General features: G+C 46.0%; 1 protein-coding gene across 2 annotated transcripts in view; it reads right to left on the bottom strand.

Annotated features, from left to right (window-relative positions):
- LOC114136410 (sodium channel protein type 4 subunit alpha-like) overlaps window positions 1-17,157 on the bottom strand; it is a 116,184-nt gene that overhangs the window by 48,342 nt on the left and 50,685 nt on the right. For both annotated transcript variants that reach the window (XM_028004293.1, XM_028004294.1), the window contains exons 10-16: window positions 13,323-13,464; window positions 12,672-12,869; window positions 12,417-12,599; window positions 12,086-12,343; window positions 11,204-11,329; window positions 6,742-6,862; window positions 5,200-5,438 (exon numbers count right to left, since the gene is read on the bottom strand). In XM_028004293.1, the coding sequence (XP_027860094.1) occupies window positions 5,200-5,438; window positions 6,742-6,862; window positions 11,204-11,329; window positions 12,086-12,343; window positions 12,417-12,599; window positions 12,672-12,869; window positions 13,323-13,464 (1,267 nt within the window). The remainder of the gene's footprint in view (window positions 1-5,199; window positions 5,439-6,741; window positions 6,863-11,203; window positions 11,330-12,085; window positions 12,344-12,416; window positions 12,600-12,671; window positions 12,870-13,322; window positions 13,465-17,157) is intronic.

The following is a 17,157-nucleotide window of genomic DNA, read 5'->3' as shown; positions in this document are numbered from 1 at the left end:
ACCAAGTTACAGCAACATATTTACAGATGTTTTCCATTAAAATGCTAAAACACTTTACTGCAAATCTTTGAAAAGAATAATTTATTTTAGTTTATTTAATTTAGCAACAAAAATGAGAACTTTCTTCTAAAATTTTGAGGTTTTTAGCAAACTGGATGTAAATGTCTGAGTAAAATGTTTAGGGATGTTTGTGGCCTAATCAAAGTAAAAATAATTTATGTTAAACTGAACGTTTTACATTTAAGAAGTTCTCATCTTAAAAACCCATAAAAATGTTAAACATCATCAGCTTCACTTTCTGAAACTCAAACTGAAGTCAGGGGCCACATGAAGGTTTTCCACGGGCCTTAAATGGCCCTCGGGCCACACTTTGACACCCTGCCTCAGATAAAAACCTTCCTGAACTAAAATGAATAAACTTCATGTCTGTTTAATGTCTGATAACGAGGATCGAGAGGAAACTGAAATGAACTTTTATAAAGACGACATTCAGTTTGGACTGGTGTCATAGAACCAAACTGTATCTATAATGATCTATAGATCAGTATTTATAGATACTGATCTATAGATCAGTATCTATAAATAATGATCTACAGTCCAGCAGCTGATGGTTCTGATCCGGTTCCTCTGGTTTATGATGTTTAACTTCCACTGACTTTCTGATTCACTGAAAGAAACACGACCGACCAGCAGCTACGTTCACATCAGAGCGTGTTGGGGTGTGTGTGTGTGTGTGTGTGTGTGTGTGTGTGTGTGCGTGCGTGTGTGTGTGTGTGTGTGTGTGTGTGTGTGTGTGCCGTAGGCTCTTGAACAGGGATGTTGACATCAGCACTCACTAATAACAGTAACATCAGCAGAGAGAGGATGACTATGTGAGGAAGACGCGTGATTATTTTTGTCACAACCAGGCAGATATAATGAGTAAGCAGCACTACAACACACACACACACACACACACACACACCCCGGCGGCTGCAGCAGACGATCATTAAGCAGAATGTTCTGAGGTTTCATCCTTCTTGTTTTAACTCCATTAAATCGTCTCAGATTTAATCTGAAGAACATTAAACCAACATTTCCTGTTTTATCGTTAAACTTCCTGCTCTGCCTCAGTGCCTCTGAGCAAGAACCGACGTCCATCAGAGGACAGACGTCCAGCACAGGACAGACGTCCAGCAGAGGACCGACGTCCATCAGAGGACCGACGTCCATCAGAGGACAGACGTCCAGCAGAGGACCGACGTCCATCAGAGGACCGACGTCCATCAGAGGACCGACGTCCAGCAGAGAACCGACGTCCATCAGAGGACAGACGTCCAGCAGAGGACCGACGTCCATCAGAGGACCGACGTCCATCAGAGGACCGACGTCCAGCAGAGAACCGACGTCCATCAGAGGACAGACGTCCATCAGAGGACCGACGTCCAGCAGAGGACAGACGTCCATCAGAGAACCGACGTCCAGCAGAGGACAGACGTCCAGCACAGGACAGACGTCCAGCAGAGGACCGACGTCCATCAGAGGACAGACGTCCAGCAGAGGACCGACGTCCATCAGAGGACCGACGTCCATCAGAGGACCGACGTCCAGCAGAGAACCGACGTCCATCAGAGGACAGACGTCCAGCAGAGGACCGACGTCCATCAGAGGACCGACGTCCATCAGAGGACCGACGTCCAGCAGAGAACCGACGTCCATCAGAGGACAGACGTCCATCAGAGGACCGACGTCCAGCAGAGGACAGACGTCCATCAGAGAACCGACGTCCAGCAGAGGACAGACGTCCAGCAGAGGTCAGCAGCCGCCTGACCCCAGTTATACTGAAACGTTTCACAAACAGCTTCGGTTTCAGGACTTGAAGAGAAGCTGAATATAAATATACAGAATATTCATCCAGCTGCTCTATTTTTATTTATTAATGCAAAACCTTTTATTTCCACATCCAGAAAGTCAGTAATTCACTTCTGGTTTGTTTAGAGTTTTCTTTATCAATTTTCATTCTCATATTCAATCAATTGAAATATTAATAAAAAGTTTATGTATTTCTGTAACTCAGTTCACAGGAAAAATATGTTATATAGATTAATTAAACACAGATTGATGTTTTAAAGCTTTTATTTCTGTTAATGTTGATTATTCCCCATTTAATAAAAACGGTTTAAAATTAGCCTAAAGGCTTTTATTTTGAAAAGCTACTTCTGACAATCGAATAATTTCTATGTATTGAATATTAATGGTTACAGTGTTCGTGTTTAATCTCTGGGATCCTGCAGAGTTTAAAGTATTGAAGGACGATGAGCTTCGGCAGTAAAGATGAGGAAGAGGAGGAGGAGGAAGATATCAACCTGTTTTGGTTTTCTGATGTCAGAAATCCTCTAAAACGTAATAATTTTCCTTCATGATGGATTTATTCTGAATATTTGAAGTGTTTTAATAATTACATCAACTGTTGGAAAAACTGAATTTTGTTCTGCAGATAAAATGATTTGTTTTTAAATCACGACTCCGTTCAGATAAAATAATTCTCCAAACTGAACTCCCAGTCTGAATCTCCACCAGAATCACTGAAGCCGGTTAAACTCCACATGAAGCCTCCAACCAGGAGCAGCTCACCCTGACCTCTGACCTTAAGGAAGCTTAGCAGCGTCAACACTTTCCTCCTAACTTTTCAGACTCTCTCGTCTCCAAACCAAGACAAAGCTTCCAGGAAACGTGTCGGAGCAGCTGCTCTGTCATCTGAAGGCGCTGCTGGAAATGAAATAAGTGGAAGATCTCTGGTGAAACAGAATCAGCTCGGCCTCCAAACATAAATCAGGATGTCAGGAAACAAAGCCTCCCCACAACAGAGACATTAAAGGTTAGCGGCGCTCAGCGCAGGTCGGCTGCTTCTCTGCGGATAAAAGCCTCCTCTGAATGTTGGAGGTGTTTGCTCGGATGGAAATATGGAAACGCGGAGAGCGCCGCTGAAAAGCAAACAGCGAGCGCATTAGCTGACATTGATTGTGTCAGCAGGGAGGCGTCCTGACATGATCCAGCTTACATAACCCTGAGAGGCGCGCAGCCCACAGAAAGGCCACCGAAATGCTAAGCAAACATCTGCCGGGATTAGAGGTTTGATCCGGTAAGGAACTTCAGACTTCAACCTTTCTCAGCCGCACAGCAACTCCAAAGTGTTTACGCTGCAGAAGACGGCGGCCGCATCAAACAGGAAGCGAGGCGACAGCAGCGTTACATAATCCACCGACAACAGGAAGAGGCTGAGGGCCGGCGGCGCTAACGCTAACAAACACGAGGAATCAACACCGAGTAGAAATCACCTGCTTCATTAAAACACATGAAAGACCTTAGAGTCGCTTAGCAACCATCAGCTTCGTCTACCATCACAAACGTAAACATGGGGAAGTTTCCTAAACTCTGTGGAGATTTTAACTTAGAATGACGGATCTGAGTCGGAACCAGGATTTTAAATCTGTTCTGAGTCAAACTGATCATCACAGGATTGAACAAACAGGAAATGATCAGAGAACTTCCTGTCTGCGTTTCGTTACAGCATGGACGTTTCGATTCGTTCAGATTTTATCTGCAGCCATCAAACTCCAGGTTAACGTTATAATTTAAATCTTCTAATGTCCTTAAATGTTGTATTTATGTTTCTACTGTCTGTTTTTCTTGTTTTAAAGAGTTTATGTGGAGAGGAAATGGAATTGCAGTACAAACTTCAAAATAAGAGCCTGAATATAAATTTCTTAAACAAAATTTCAACACAGATGTTGAACTTTATTCAGCTGAAAGTTTATAAAACATCCAAATAAATTATGCTTCAGAATTTATCTGTAAAGATTTATGTTATTATTGCTAAAAGCGCTAAACGTTTTGAAAGTTAACATAATCACTGAAACGCTAAACATTAGCTCTGCTATTAGCGCATTAGCGGTAGCGTGCCCACCACAGCTGACAGCAGAACAAATTATCACTTTTAGTTTGTTTTAATTCATAAAACAATAATAAAAAATACTTTTATGTCCTGATGGAGCAGCATGACTGGGTGATTTTTACTTTTTTCAAATTTTAGGTTTGAATAATGAAGAAACAACATGAACGATTCAAACAGCTCGTTTGTATTTTTGGATATTTTTATCCAGTTATTTCCAGTAACTTCAGGTGAAATCGTCGCTGTTTCACCCAGAACATGCAGGATCCTCTCTGAAGCAGTAGCGTACCATGTCAGGCCCCAGCTCCAGAGGTTGAACCACACAGCTGCAGGTTGTTTCTACTTTTAAACCTCGTTAGCATTTGGTTTCCGCCCAGCTGAGGCCGGCTGACACGCCGGCTCTGCCCAGGTGTGCAGCGCTCTGGCCCAGGGCCGTTCACACCTCAGGTGAACCAATTAGCATAGCGCTTCCACCGATCAGCGGCCTGAAGGTCGTCTGCGGGGTCAAACCGCGCGGCTAATCACTAGCTGACCCGCTTCTGTCAACTCAGATACACTGACTCACCTCCAAACATTCCTGGTTTAACTGGAAACGCAGCAGGTCAGGATTTATTTTCATCCCGAGGTCTGAGAGACTTTCAGCTCGTTTCACACCAGGTTTCTTCTTCTTCTGTCACTTCCAACCAACATCACCGCCTCCTCCACGGCGCCAAAGTTAGTTTGGTGAAAAACTCCTGCAGCAAATCCTCTACAGACTGACCCAGTTCAGCTACATGGACCAGAAAATAGACTGATCCCATTCAGAAACATGGACCAAAACCCAGAAAATAGACTGATCCCATTCAGAAACATGGACCAGAACCCAGAAAATAGACTGATCCCATTCAGAAACATGGATCAGAACCAGAAAATAGACTGATCCCATTCAGAAACATGGATCAGAACCAGAAAATAGACTGATCCCATTCAGAAACATGGACCAGAACCAGAAATTAGACTGATCCCATTCAGAAACATGGATCAGAACCAGAACCGCCTCTTCCTACAAAATCTTCCACACATTCAACTACAGAAAACCCAGAAAATACAACCAACCATCATCCATCCATCCATCCAACCAACATCCAACATCCATCCATCCATCCATCTGTCCAACCATCCATCCATCCAACCAACATCCAACATCCATCCATCCATCCATCTGTCCAACCATCCATCCATCCAACCAACATCCAACATCCATCCATCCATCCATCCATCCATCCTACCAGGTTTCCGATGCTCAGCATGCCGTTGAACTCGTCCGTCATTGGGTAATGCTCCATGGCCATGAAGAGCGTGTTGAGGACGATGCAGACGGTGATGGCCAGGTCCAGGAAGGGATCCATCACCATGATCTTCACCAGCTGTTTCAGCCGCAGCCAGGAGGGGGAGCACTCCCACACCAGGTATCGGTGGGCGAACACGTACCAGCAGGGGTGGCACTTCTTATGGGACTCCTCCAGTTCTGCCCAGATGAAGACACACAGCAGCTTTTATCTGCTAATCAGTCCAAACATTTCCAGATTTTTCTACACACAGCAGCAGAGGAGTTTGTAGTTTGTAGTTTGTGGGTCAGAAGTTTGTTTTGACTCCAGACTGGAAGGGTTTCATCCTGGAGTAAGGCGGCAGGGCGGGGAGCGGAGATGAATCAGAGAGGACAGCAGTGGGTTTTTGTGTTTTCCTGTATAATGATCTGTTCTCTAAGAGCAGCGAGCGCCGGGGGGGAGACGGTGACTCAGCAACCCAACAAACACACACAGGAGGCTGATTGCACGGTAAATGAGGGTAACCACGATGCCACACTCCTTCTCCTCTCTTTCATTCAGTTTCTGTGCGTCCCTCTCCTCTTTCTGACAAACAAAGCACTCGTTCCCCTGAGGACGGCGGGAGCCACAACAAACCCAGACTCTCTTACACGACCCAGTTTTAGCTCAATCTGCTGCCGTCCGGCGGCTTCGTGGATTCTGACATGTTTCTGGTTCTTCTTGCAGTTTTGCATGATGTTGCATTAATTTGACCACTTCAGGTCGACTCTGGACTCGTTGTTATTGGTGTTCTGTTTATCTCATGCTGGTCGGTTTCCTCTGTCCTTTCTGTGGATTTTCTTTCTGGACTTAATTATCGCGCCGGTTCTGAGTCAGTCCGTCAGTTTGGAAACAGTTTTAACTGAAGTCGTTTTCATTTTCGTTGAGCTTTTTCAGACTTCCTCTATCCTAGATTTAAGCTTCACCTGTTGGACCGACGGACTGGCAGTAGATTCTGGAATACTTTGGTCTACAGAGGATTCGGGAGTCATGTCTGGGTGGGACGGTGCAGGTCGGTGCGGTTCGGTTCTGTCCACTGCTGGTTGGACTCTCACTGGGCAGACGAGGTTAAACCCAAACTCTAAACTACTTATTAAGCATTTGAAATTGGGCCTCTGTCTCTTTAAAACCTCCTGCTCTCTCTGAAGCTCCGCCTCCAGGAAGTCGCCCCAACATGGCTCCTCTATTAACCCTTTAATGTTTTAATGGGGGAACCCTTTAATGGGGAGGAGCTGCGTCTGTAGGCGGAGCTAGGTCCATTCAGGCATTTTCAACAGCTGAATGGTTGCCATGGAGATTAAAGGATTTGTGAAACATGCATGAAGGAATCAAATCAAATCTCCATGTTTGTTTCTGAGTGAAAAACATTAAAACATGTTTGGCTAAAGGGGTTGATTCTACATGACACTGTCCCTTTAAGCAGAGCGCTGCAGGTGAAGGTGTTGCCGTGGCGCCGCTCCTCACCCTCCATAACGTCGGTCAGGTAGCTGGCGGCACTCATAGCCCTCCCCCTCCGCTCTGACCCCTGCGTGGACGAAGGTCGAGGCAGCAGCATGGTGCTGAGCTCCGTGGTGGACGTCGGGACCTGAGACACACAGAGGAGACGTTAGCGAAGACGTTAGCTTCCTGTCCGGCGGCAGGAAGTATCCTCGGCCACTTCCTGTCGCCGGACAGGAAGCTCGTTTCAGTTTCCCTCCTGGATCAGGAGCCTCTTCCTGCTCATTCAGAAACATGAACTCCGCTTTCTGTCGGGTCAAGCGACGCGCCACGCTGCCATTGTCGGAGTTCCCATCACCACGGCAACAGATGAGCAGGTAATGACTGGAGTTCAATAGATGAGAGAAATGGATGAGGAGCTCAGGCGGTGAAACGGACTGCTGAGGTTTTCAGAACCACAGAAACATCCACTTGACTCCAACCTGAAAACCTGCTGCAGGTTTTCATGAAACGATAAAGTTTAGACAGAGAGAGAGAGAGAGAGAGAGAGAGAGAAAGAGAGAGAGAGAGGAGGGAAAGAGAGAGAGAGAGAGAGAAAGAGAGAGAGAGGAGGGAAAGAGAGAAAGAGAGAGAGAAAGAGAGAGGAGGGAAAGAGAGAAAGAGAGAGAGAGCAGAAAGATGAAACGCTCCGATCAGTTGCAGTGTTTCATCCCGTCTTCCTGCTTCCTGCAGACAGACGGGTCCTGCAGGCCTTTAGTCTTGACTAACAGACTTTTAATGGTTGCTGTCATTTCAGTTGACCTTTGACCTCCAGACAGGAAGAGGATTAAAGTGAAACTTTCCATGTTTCCATCATGTTTCTACCAGCTGTGATTCTTGCTGTTTTGTTATCAGTGAAATAATCTGATTATTGATTATTGATCTGCTCACATTAATTAGGATCAAATTAAGATTTACAGAGTCCAGACTTTTAATCCAAATCCAATTAACATAAGGTTATTAAATTTACATCTACATTTAAGATTTTATAACTTTTGACATGCAGTTTCTGTATAAAATATAATTAAATACTATAATGTAATCAAAGCTGATCGTCCAATCAGAGACGAGCTTCTGGTCTCAGATATAAATCTGACCATGAAACTGATCATGTTCCCTTGTGGTCAACAGGAAATGACCTGGAACTGGGATCCAAACACACATCCTGTCAGGCGGACATTTTGTTGGTCTCCATGGAGACAGAGAGCTGCTGCAGAGCGTCACAGAAAACCTTCCAATAAAAAACCTTCCAATAAAAAACCTTAAGTTTTTTCTAGGTGTTTTTGATAAACTGTTGCCAGATTTCTTGCTAGTTGCTCTTTAGAAAAAGCTAAGCTAGTATCTTCCTGGTTCTGACCACACCTTCTTAGCTCCTCCTCTTGCCACGCCCATAAGTGTATAAGCTCCACCCACTTCATTAGTTTGTTTTCTTTCCTTTAGTAAAGAATCTGATGAATCCATCCAGCCGGTTCCTGGTTTCCCTGAGGAGGATCCAGCTGTGGATGACTGAAACAGTCCAACTTGACCAAAGTTCTCCAGAACTTCCCACATTAACCCTGTGTGGATGAACCTCGGCGCTCCCAGGTGAGGCTCTGACCTCTCGGTGATCCTCACCTGCTCAGGTGTAATTACGTAACGCTTCCTGTGCGGCTCCGGGGCCGTGGCGCGGGGCCTGAAGGTCGGCGCCCACGCCGCCTCCGTCCTGTCTGCCGATGCAGGAAAGCACCAGGGAAACTCTGAACTCCCACCTGCTCCAGCTCAGCTTCCTGCGGCGGCTGCGGGTCGCCATGGTGACATTTCTCTGCTAATAAAGCATGTGCTGTCTGCGTCCGCCGCCCACTCAGAGCTGCAGGTCTGGGTTGTTGGCGGCAGAAACGCTTTGTCACAACATGACACCATAAACCGACCAGCACAGAACTCCCACTCAGCCCGGCAGCACAGGAACTGTTCTAAACACAGCAGGACGAGTTTGACCCAACATGGAGGAATCAGAGGTTCTGACAGAACCTAGAAACGCCTGAGCATGTCTAGCGGCGCTCCAGAACCTGAAACTGGATCAGAACCTGAAACTAGATCAGATTCAGAAACACAAACAGCAGCAGTTCCTCCAAACGTTTCACCAGGTTTCGCACAAACTTCAGAGTCCGGTTGGGTTTCATGTGACTGAGCCGAGCAGAACCAAACAGAAACACAAAATCTGAAAAGTGTGGCGTGCTTTTGTTTCCGTCCCCCTTTAATCCGGTACCCCAAAGCAAAAAAAATGAAACTAAACTTTCAGAAGCCTCTTAATCAGAACCCAGAGTCCAGCTGTAATCTGATTCCATCAGTTCTGGTTCTGGTTCTGAACCAGGAAGAAGAAACTCAAAGTTTACAGAAACTCATAAGAAGTCCGGTTTGCTACAAACCATGGAAGAGAAGCAAACAGCTGAAAGTTGAACTTCCAGACCAACATGGTGGTGGCAGCATCATGCTGAGGGACAGGCAGCCAGTCCAATCTGATGACAAGATGGAGTAATTCAGGTTCAAACTAAATGAAAATCTATTTGAAGAGCCGAGACTGGAGAGGAGGTTCACCTTCCAGCAGGAAAACATCCATCTATTCAATGGCCTAGTCAAAGTCCAGACCTGAATCAGACAAATGGAGCTGCAGCCAGAGGCAGTTCTACATATCCAAACCTTTTCACAAAACAGTGAAGTTGAACAGAATTTAGGCTCACAAATTATTTTATTTTTTTCAAATTTAATTTTTTTTGTGTTTTTTTTTCTTCCTTTTACCAGAAGAAAAAGGAGCGACGACAAACGAAACACTAATTTAATAAAGTCTGACTTCTGCAGAAAATGGAGCTGTGAATCATTTAGATCTGAAACATAAACTGCATGTTTGTCTCGTTTCAAAGAAAAACAAACAGATAAAAAAACAAGTTGAATTTTTCTGGGAATAAATATCGTCTGAGGAAACGATATTTATCGATATTTATTGATATTTATTAATATTTATTGTTTCCTCTGGTTGGAAACGTCCATCCAGACACCAAACTGTCTTTGTTTAAAGTGACTCTGAACTGAATAAAATCCTGTTCAGTTGTTATCGTTTGTCTCTGAATCTGTGAACGCTCCAGAAACAGGATTATATAATCCGCCTGCCGCAGCTTTAAGGTCAGCAGACATGAACAAATGTCGCCACGTTAGCGTTAGCTTCTACACAACCATTCAGCGGCTTCGCTCAGCCAGACCCAAATCTCAGATGTGATTTTCACCTCTGCTGGACGGAACGGCACAGAGGCACAGCGCTCATCCGCTGGGGTCGGCCCGGGGTCAAAGGTCAAAGTGCTAAACCTGCTAAAGCTAATCTGTGATACTGGACGGTCAGTAGTGGTTGAGGCAACTGCTGAACCTGATATCAGTCACTTCAGGGGACTCCTGGTAGAAATGGAGTACAACATACTTTGACTAGGACCTTTGGACTCATCCATCATGGAGTCATTAAGGTAAAATTTCCAGAACTGAAAACTCCTCCAGATCTTCTAGAACCAGAACAGACCCACAGTCTGACCTCAGTCTGGTCTCTACTGTGTTCAGAAAACCTCAGGCAGTTTTCTTTCTATGAATATGCTTCTGAAACTTGTTTATTCATAAATATATTCATTCCTAACATGTAAACAGGAAGTAGCCTAGCATGTAGCAGAGAGTGCCGCCTCCTGCAGGTTTGGACTCAGGTTGGTTCCTCTGGTAAGGCACAGAACCGCCAGAGGACGAGACGGACTTTACAGCAGAACCGGTTCAATAAATCCGTTTCCGTTTCATTTTTAACGCCTCAACTCTCCATTACTGACCATCCAGTACCAAGAATCACCTCAGGCCACCATCTAAACCTTTTTACAAAACAGATAGAAGATATTTTCACGCTGTCATTTCCATCAAGCTTCTCTGACGTTACAGAAACATTTAATTCTCCCAGACATTAGAAACCATGAGACCAAAACACCAAACTGAAACTTTTATCATCCAGGTTCTGGTAGAAAAACCATAAATTATGCAAATAGAAATTATTGAGCTGGTCTTAATTTATCAAGTGATTGATTTATAAATTTACTGATTTATTAATTTATTGATTTATTCATTTATTGCGACAGGCCAACTAAAGGACATAAAAATCGTTTATGGAAACACGGCTGGGGAAGGACTTGGACCCGTCCTGTTCAGGTTCTGTTCAGGTTCTGTTCAGGTTCTGTTTGTGATTTTGGTCGCAGATGAAACATAAAATAAATAACTGATTGATTAATAAGATGAAGCGACTCTCAGTGTCTCTGTTGGTATGTTTGGGTTCTGGAGGCGGTGTTACCTGAGCAGGTTGGTGCGTGTGTGTGTGTGTGTGTTGCAGCTATGCGAAGCGTTGGTTCAGACGTGTGTGTGTTGCGGCTGCAGGAGGCAGCAGTGTTTCCAAACTCACGCTCTCCTCCTTGACCTTCTCCATGGTGCAGGGAGGCAGCTGCCCCTGCAGCGGCGGCGGGGAGACCCCGTTCTGGTCCATGGAGACGAACAGCTTCCCGTTGACGTTCAGGGTGGGATAAAACACCTGGAGGCGGATCAGAAGGCAGAGGTCATAGGTTAACGAGTCAGACGTGTCAAAGGCCGCTCAGTGATAACCACGGTTACCACGGTGACAGGCCTGCAGGAGGTCACGAGGGTTCATCCCTACAGAAAAGTTCAGCAAGGCTAAACAGGAGCCTCCATGTTTGAGCAGTGATGTCATAAGGGGGAGGAGCCAAACCAAATCAGAGGAATGCTGGATGTAAACGGCGGCCATGATGGAGGGAAGAGACAGAAATCATTTGCTGAAAGTTTTTCCTGCTGATGATGATAAACAAGAAGTTTTTTCTTCATTAATTCAAAAGGTGGTTGTTTTATTATCAGCACAACTATAAATAAAATATTATATTTTAATGTAGAAAATGGAGATGTAATTAATTCTAGACCTGCAGGTTTACTGTTTAAATAAAAACCTGCAGAAACATGTTTTAAAACTTTTATTCTGTTATGATTGTTTTTTGTTTTTACAGTTTTTATTCTGTTCATGACGTTTACAGATAAACTTTGCTCTCATATTAAAGTCACTGGATGTTTGTGGTTCTGTTTACTATGAAATGAACTAAAAACAAAATAATAATGAATCCTTTCTGCTTTCCATTGTTAGACTGTATGTTGACCTTTGACCTCCAGTGATGTTTCTGTAGCAGGAATCTGTTGATGTTTGACCTGCTGACCTCCTTTAGCCGTCTGGATGTCAGACAGGCCGGGTCCAGTGTGACGGGTCGGCGGATCCTCGGCTCACCTGGGAGTTCCTGCTGGCCGTGCTGTAGGTGCTGAGTCTGCGTTTGGGCCAGGGGTTGGTCAGGATGCCGCTGAACGTCCCGCCGCTGTACGTCCTGCCGCCGACGCCGTCCACCACGTCGCCGGGAACGCTGAACTCATCGTCCGCCATCTCACCTTCCGACCCTCGGCTCCTCAGCCGGAAGTTAAAGATGGACGACACCTGACTGCTTCGTCGCGTCCGCGTGGAGAAGGAGCGAGCGAGGAGAGGATGGAGGGCCTGGCGGCGCAGAGGGCGGAGCCGTGAGGCTTTTATTCTGAAAGGGTGACGCCCGGCGCCGGTTCAGACTCACCTTTCCCCCGTCCATCAAGTCCACCTGCAGCAGCTTCTCCTCCGACAGGTTCCCCTCCCCGTCGGCCACACCCATCAGCGCCTGGCTCCGCCTCCGCTCCTCGGAGCTGTCCAATGGCGGGCCAAGAGGTGAGAGGTCTGGTGAGGTCAGGGAGTCGGAGTCCGGCGGTTTCTGCGCCGCCATCTGGAGAACGGAGGAGTTCCGGTCAACAAGCTGAAGAGGTCCAGAGGTCGTGACCTGCTGACCCCGACCCACCTGCTGCTCTTTCTTCAGTCTCTCCATGGCCTGCTGGAACTCGCGCTCCTTCTGACACGCCTCGGCGATGGTGGCCTGGTTCTGCTCCTCGTACGCCATGGCGACCACGGCCAGGATCAGGTTGATCAGGTAGAAGGAGCCCAGGAAGATGACCACCACGAAGAACACCATGTAGGTCTTCCCGGCCGACCGCAGCGTCTGGACCAAACACACAAAGGAAGCAGAACTGTGACATCACTTCCTCTCTTCTCCAGGTCTGATTGATCCAACAACCAATAATTAATAACTAATTTTAACTCTGAGCACCGTGAAGGGAACATATGATGAGCCAAATTAGCATCTTAAAAATAAACAGATTGTTCAACAGTTTAAATAAAACAGAGCAAAGATCAGATGTTAGCTGCTTAGCGTTAGCATCAAGACGGTTTCCACGGTGAATATTAATGCATATGAACAATGTTCAGAACCTGAGAACCTTCTGGACCAGAAGGTTATTTATTGACCTTATCAATAAATAAGATAATTTATTCAGTTTCAGGTTATTTGATCATTTAGAACCTGGAACAAGCTAAACAATGCACAGGTAGACGTGACTAAAACTATACGTCCAGAACGTCTCAGCGGGTCAGAGTGGACCCAGAGCGTCATTACGTGGTGGTAGAGGTTCTCCCAGTAATCCTGGGTCATCAGCCGGAACAGCGACAGGAAGGCCCAGCCGAACGTGTCGAAGCTGGTGTAGCCGTAGTTTGGGTTTCTGCCCGTCTTCAGGCAGTCGAACCCATCGGGACACTTCCTGCAACACAGAGCAGCAGCAGAGTCAGGAACCGTCCTGGTTCTGGTTCTGGTTCTGACTGGACTGGCTCATTAGGGTCAGGCTCCGCCCACATTCACAGAAACACACAGAAAAAACCTGATTCATGTTCATCATGTTCACCTCCAACACAAAGCAGCTGCTTAACGAACCAATCAATCAATCAATCAATCAATTTATTAGTTCAGCACACTTCAGAATCGAGGCAGTTCAAAGTGCTTTATATCATAAAACCACAAAAATAAAAAGTTATAAAAACATTATAAAGTCACCAGTTTGAGAAACCAGAAACAAACGTCAACATGTAAAACTTACTATGAATCTTTAACCAGCTGGATTTTTATTCTGGATTTAAATAAACTCAGGGTTTCGGCTGTTTTGCAGTTTTCTAGAAGTTTGTTCCAGATTAGTGGAGAATAGAAGCTGAATGCTGCGTCTCTGCTTCCGCAGCATCAGAAACAGAAACGCAGCATCGTGTTTACAGACGTCCAGTCTGACTGAGCTGGAGACGATTCACTGACCGGAATGTCCAGCATGTGTGTGATCTGCAGAGCCGTGTCCAGCATGTGTGTGATCTGCAGAGCCGTGTCCAGCATGTGTGTGATCTGCAGAGCCGTGTCCAGCATGTGTGTGATCTGCAGAGCCGTGTCCAGCATGTGTGTGATCTGCAGAGTTAGCGGCGGCTCTAACTCATTGGGGTGAAAATAAACGGTAAATCTGAGCCAAACGGGACAGGAACACGGATCGATCCTGATTGGATCAAACCGAGACGGATCTGCTGATGTTCCAGTCCAGAGTGACTGAAAGATGAACTCATCACACACACACACACACACACACACACACACACACCATGAAGAGTGTGTCATTCCTCCACTTCCAGCCATCCGTCTCCTGATGAGTGAGTCAACATGGAGGCATGTGAGAAAGTGTGTGATGGCTGCGCCGCTTCCCATCGCCACAAACTTCAGAGCGTGCGTGTGTGTGTGTGTGTGTGTGTGTGTGTCTGTGTGTGTGTGTTTCTGTGTGTGTGTGTCTCTGTGTGTGTGTGTGCGCGCGCGAAGTGTCACAGCATGACAGCTAGCGGTTATCTCCGACACACACCTCCATCTGTGTTAATGGAGGGACGCCACTTCAGAAGCAGCACTCACAGTGAAGGAGGCCCCTCAGCAGGGGCCACTAACACCCCAACACACACACACACACACACACACAGTCTGCTGCGGTGGAGACACCAAGCTTCAAACACTTCCAGTCTAAAAGTGGACCAGAACCACAGAACCTGACCCGTCACCTTCATGGTGGGACTCTGAAGGAGACCAGAAGTTTAGAGCAGCGAGGAGACGAAGGAGACGGAGGAGGTGGAGGAGACGAAGGAGACAAAGGAGGTGGAGGAGACGAAGGAGGTGGAGGAGACGAAGGAGACAAAGGAGACGAAGGAGACGAAGGAGACAAAGGAGACGGAGGAGACGAAGGAGACGAAGGAGACGGAGGAGACGACCTGTCCTCAGAGACATGATACTCTGTCCTCTGATGGAGACGGAGTTTTGGGAACATAAAAGCTAAAATTATTTAACCGACTGTCGGTCGATAAAATAAAAATGTTTGTGATAAAATCAAAAAGTTTTTACTGTTTTTTATGTGACAGGATATTTTAGTGTTTTTTAAATTAAATATTTCCTTTCATACTAAATAAAGATTCTTATTGTTGCTCATAATGTTTCTTCAGAAACATTTTAACATTTTATAAACTGCCAGTTTGTCTCATTTCTGTATTTATGGATTTGTTTGTAGTTTATATTTATATATCTATATTTATTGATATTTATGTATTATTCTTTGACACACTGAGCGTACTGTGTGATTCTGTATAAATTAAAATTTTATTCTCCTGTTTTGAAGACACATATTTCGACCTGCATCACACACACAAACACACACACCTCTAATTATAACACACAGGTAAACTCCCCCAGGAGGAGAGAAACCTGCATCGCCATAGCAACCGTGTCCCGACGCTGGTTGCCGTGGAGACGGTTTCTCCGCAGGGAGACGGGGACGTGGTGTTTTCCTGGGAATGTTCCGGAGGTTCCTCCCAGAACGCCGGCTGACCTCTGACCTCTGTTCTTCATCACGGAGGAAGGTAATCCGGTTAGACGGACAGCAGAGTTCATCAGCGCCGTAATCTGATTCCAGCAGCTCGCCTCAGTCGGGTTTAACCTGCTAATCTAATTCCAGACGTCCTAATCCAATCCCGGTCTAACCTACTGAACAGCTGGAGGAGCGGCGGAGTCTCTGTGGGTCGGTTCTGTTCAGCTGCTTTGATCCGGTTCCCCTGAGCCCGGTTCAGGTTAGCTTCTAATAATCTGACCCAACTAATCTAATCTGGATAAAGTCAGAATAAAACTGCAGATCAGTTCACTGATAGATATGATCAGTTAATAATCAGATCAATAATAATCTAATCTGTTATTAACAATAATAATAATCTGATTATTAATCACGTTGGCAGCAGGAGCCATCAGAACCGTCCAGAACCACCTGCAGGTTCTGCTGGGAACTTTGTCAGAACAGAACCGCTCAGTCCGACCCGCAGCTGGAGCGTCTGATCAGAACCGCCTGTTCTTCAGATCCGGCTCCAGAACCTCTGAGTTCTGTGTTCAAACTGGATCCGGCTCCTGCAGGAGCAGCAGAACCAGGAGGCGGGTCGGCGCCGCGGATCGGGCCGACAGGGAGCTAAAATAAACTCCAAACTCCTGGAGTTTATTTGAATTTTCTGTCTTGTTTCCTTCTCACTGCCTGATGAACAGAAAGTTTGCATCTTATTATTATTCTGGTTACTTTCACATTTTTCAAACAAAATATTAAAATAAATCCTGAGTGTGTTATAATGATGGTTCCGGCTGGGACCGGCCCGGCAGCACCAGCGTATCGGGTCATGCAGTAATAACTGGGTCATTAGGAGGGAACATGAGGAACATGAGAGCCAACCGCTAAACAAACACATTTAGGTCCAGAGAGTCGGTTTCCCGCAGCGCTGCGCCGGACCGAGCCGCTGACCGCGGCGGTCAACTCATCCTGCGGCTCGTTACCGAGCGCTGCCGAGCCGCGGCTGGCCGCGGTTCACACACTTCACGGCGCTCAGCGGGATGCCGAGCAGCGCTACATCCTGCTGGCTTCAGCAGCTGACTTATAGCAGCAGCAGGCTGGGGAGGGGGGACGCCGTGGCTACAGGAATAGAGCCTGAGGGGGCGGAGGCGACCGAGGCGACCAGCGGGACCGGGGGGACCGGCAGGACCGCAGGCGTGGGCCGCTGCCGGGCCGGCTGCCGCCTGGATCGATACGGAGAGAAACTCTGTCCGTCTCTGGAGCTTTCACCAACTTTACACTGCAAAAACACAAAACCTTACCGAGACATTTTAACTTTACTTAATGTGCAAAAACCTTGAAGATAAAACTAACTTATAAATAACTTTTCACAAGAGTTTTATTAAAGTTAATAACAGCTAAATATTGTTTTTCTTAAAAAGTAGCAGCTCCTCTGACTCAACTTACAAAACCAAAAAAATGTAAATAAAATATTAAAGTGACAGTAATCATATTAATTATGATTTAATAGAAATTTTACTTCCAGGTTTAACGCCTTGATGTGCTCTTCCACCAGGTGTTTGCTAA

Source organism: Xiphophorus couchianus, chromosome 21 (assembly GCF_001444195.1).
Source record: "Xiphophorus couchianus chromosome 21, X_couchianus-1.0, whole genome shotgun sequence".
NCBI classification, from domain to species: Eukaryota; Metazoa; Chordata; class Actinopteri; order Cyprinodontiformes; family Poeciliidae; genus Xiphophorus; species Xiphophorus couchianus.
The sequence above is the reverse complement of the archived record's forward strand: the minus strand, read 5'-3'. Positions and strand labels throughout refer to the sequence as shown.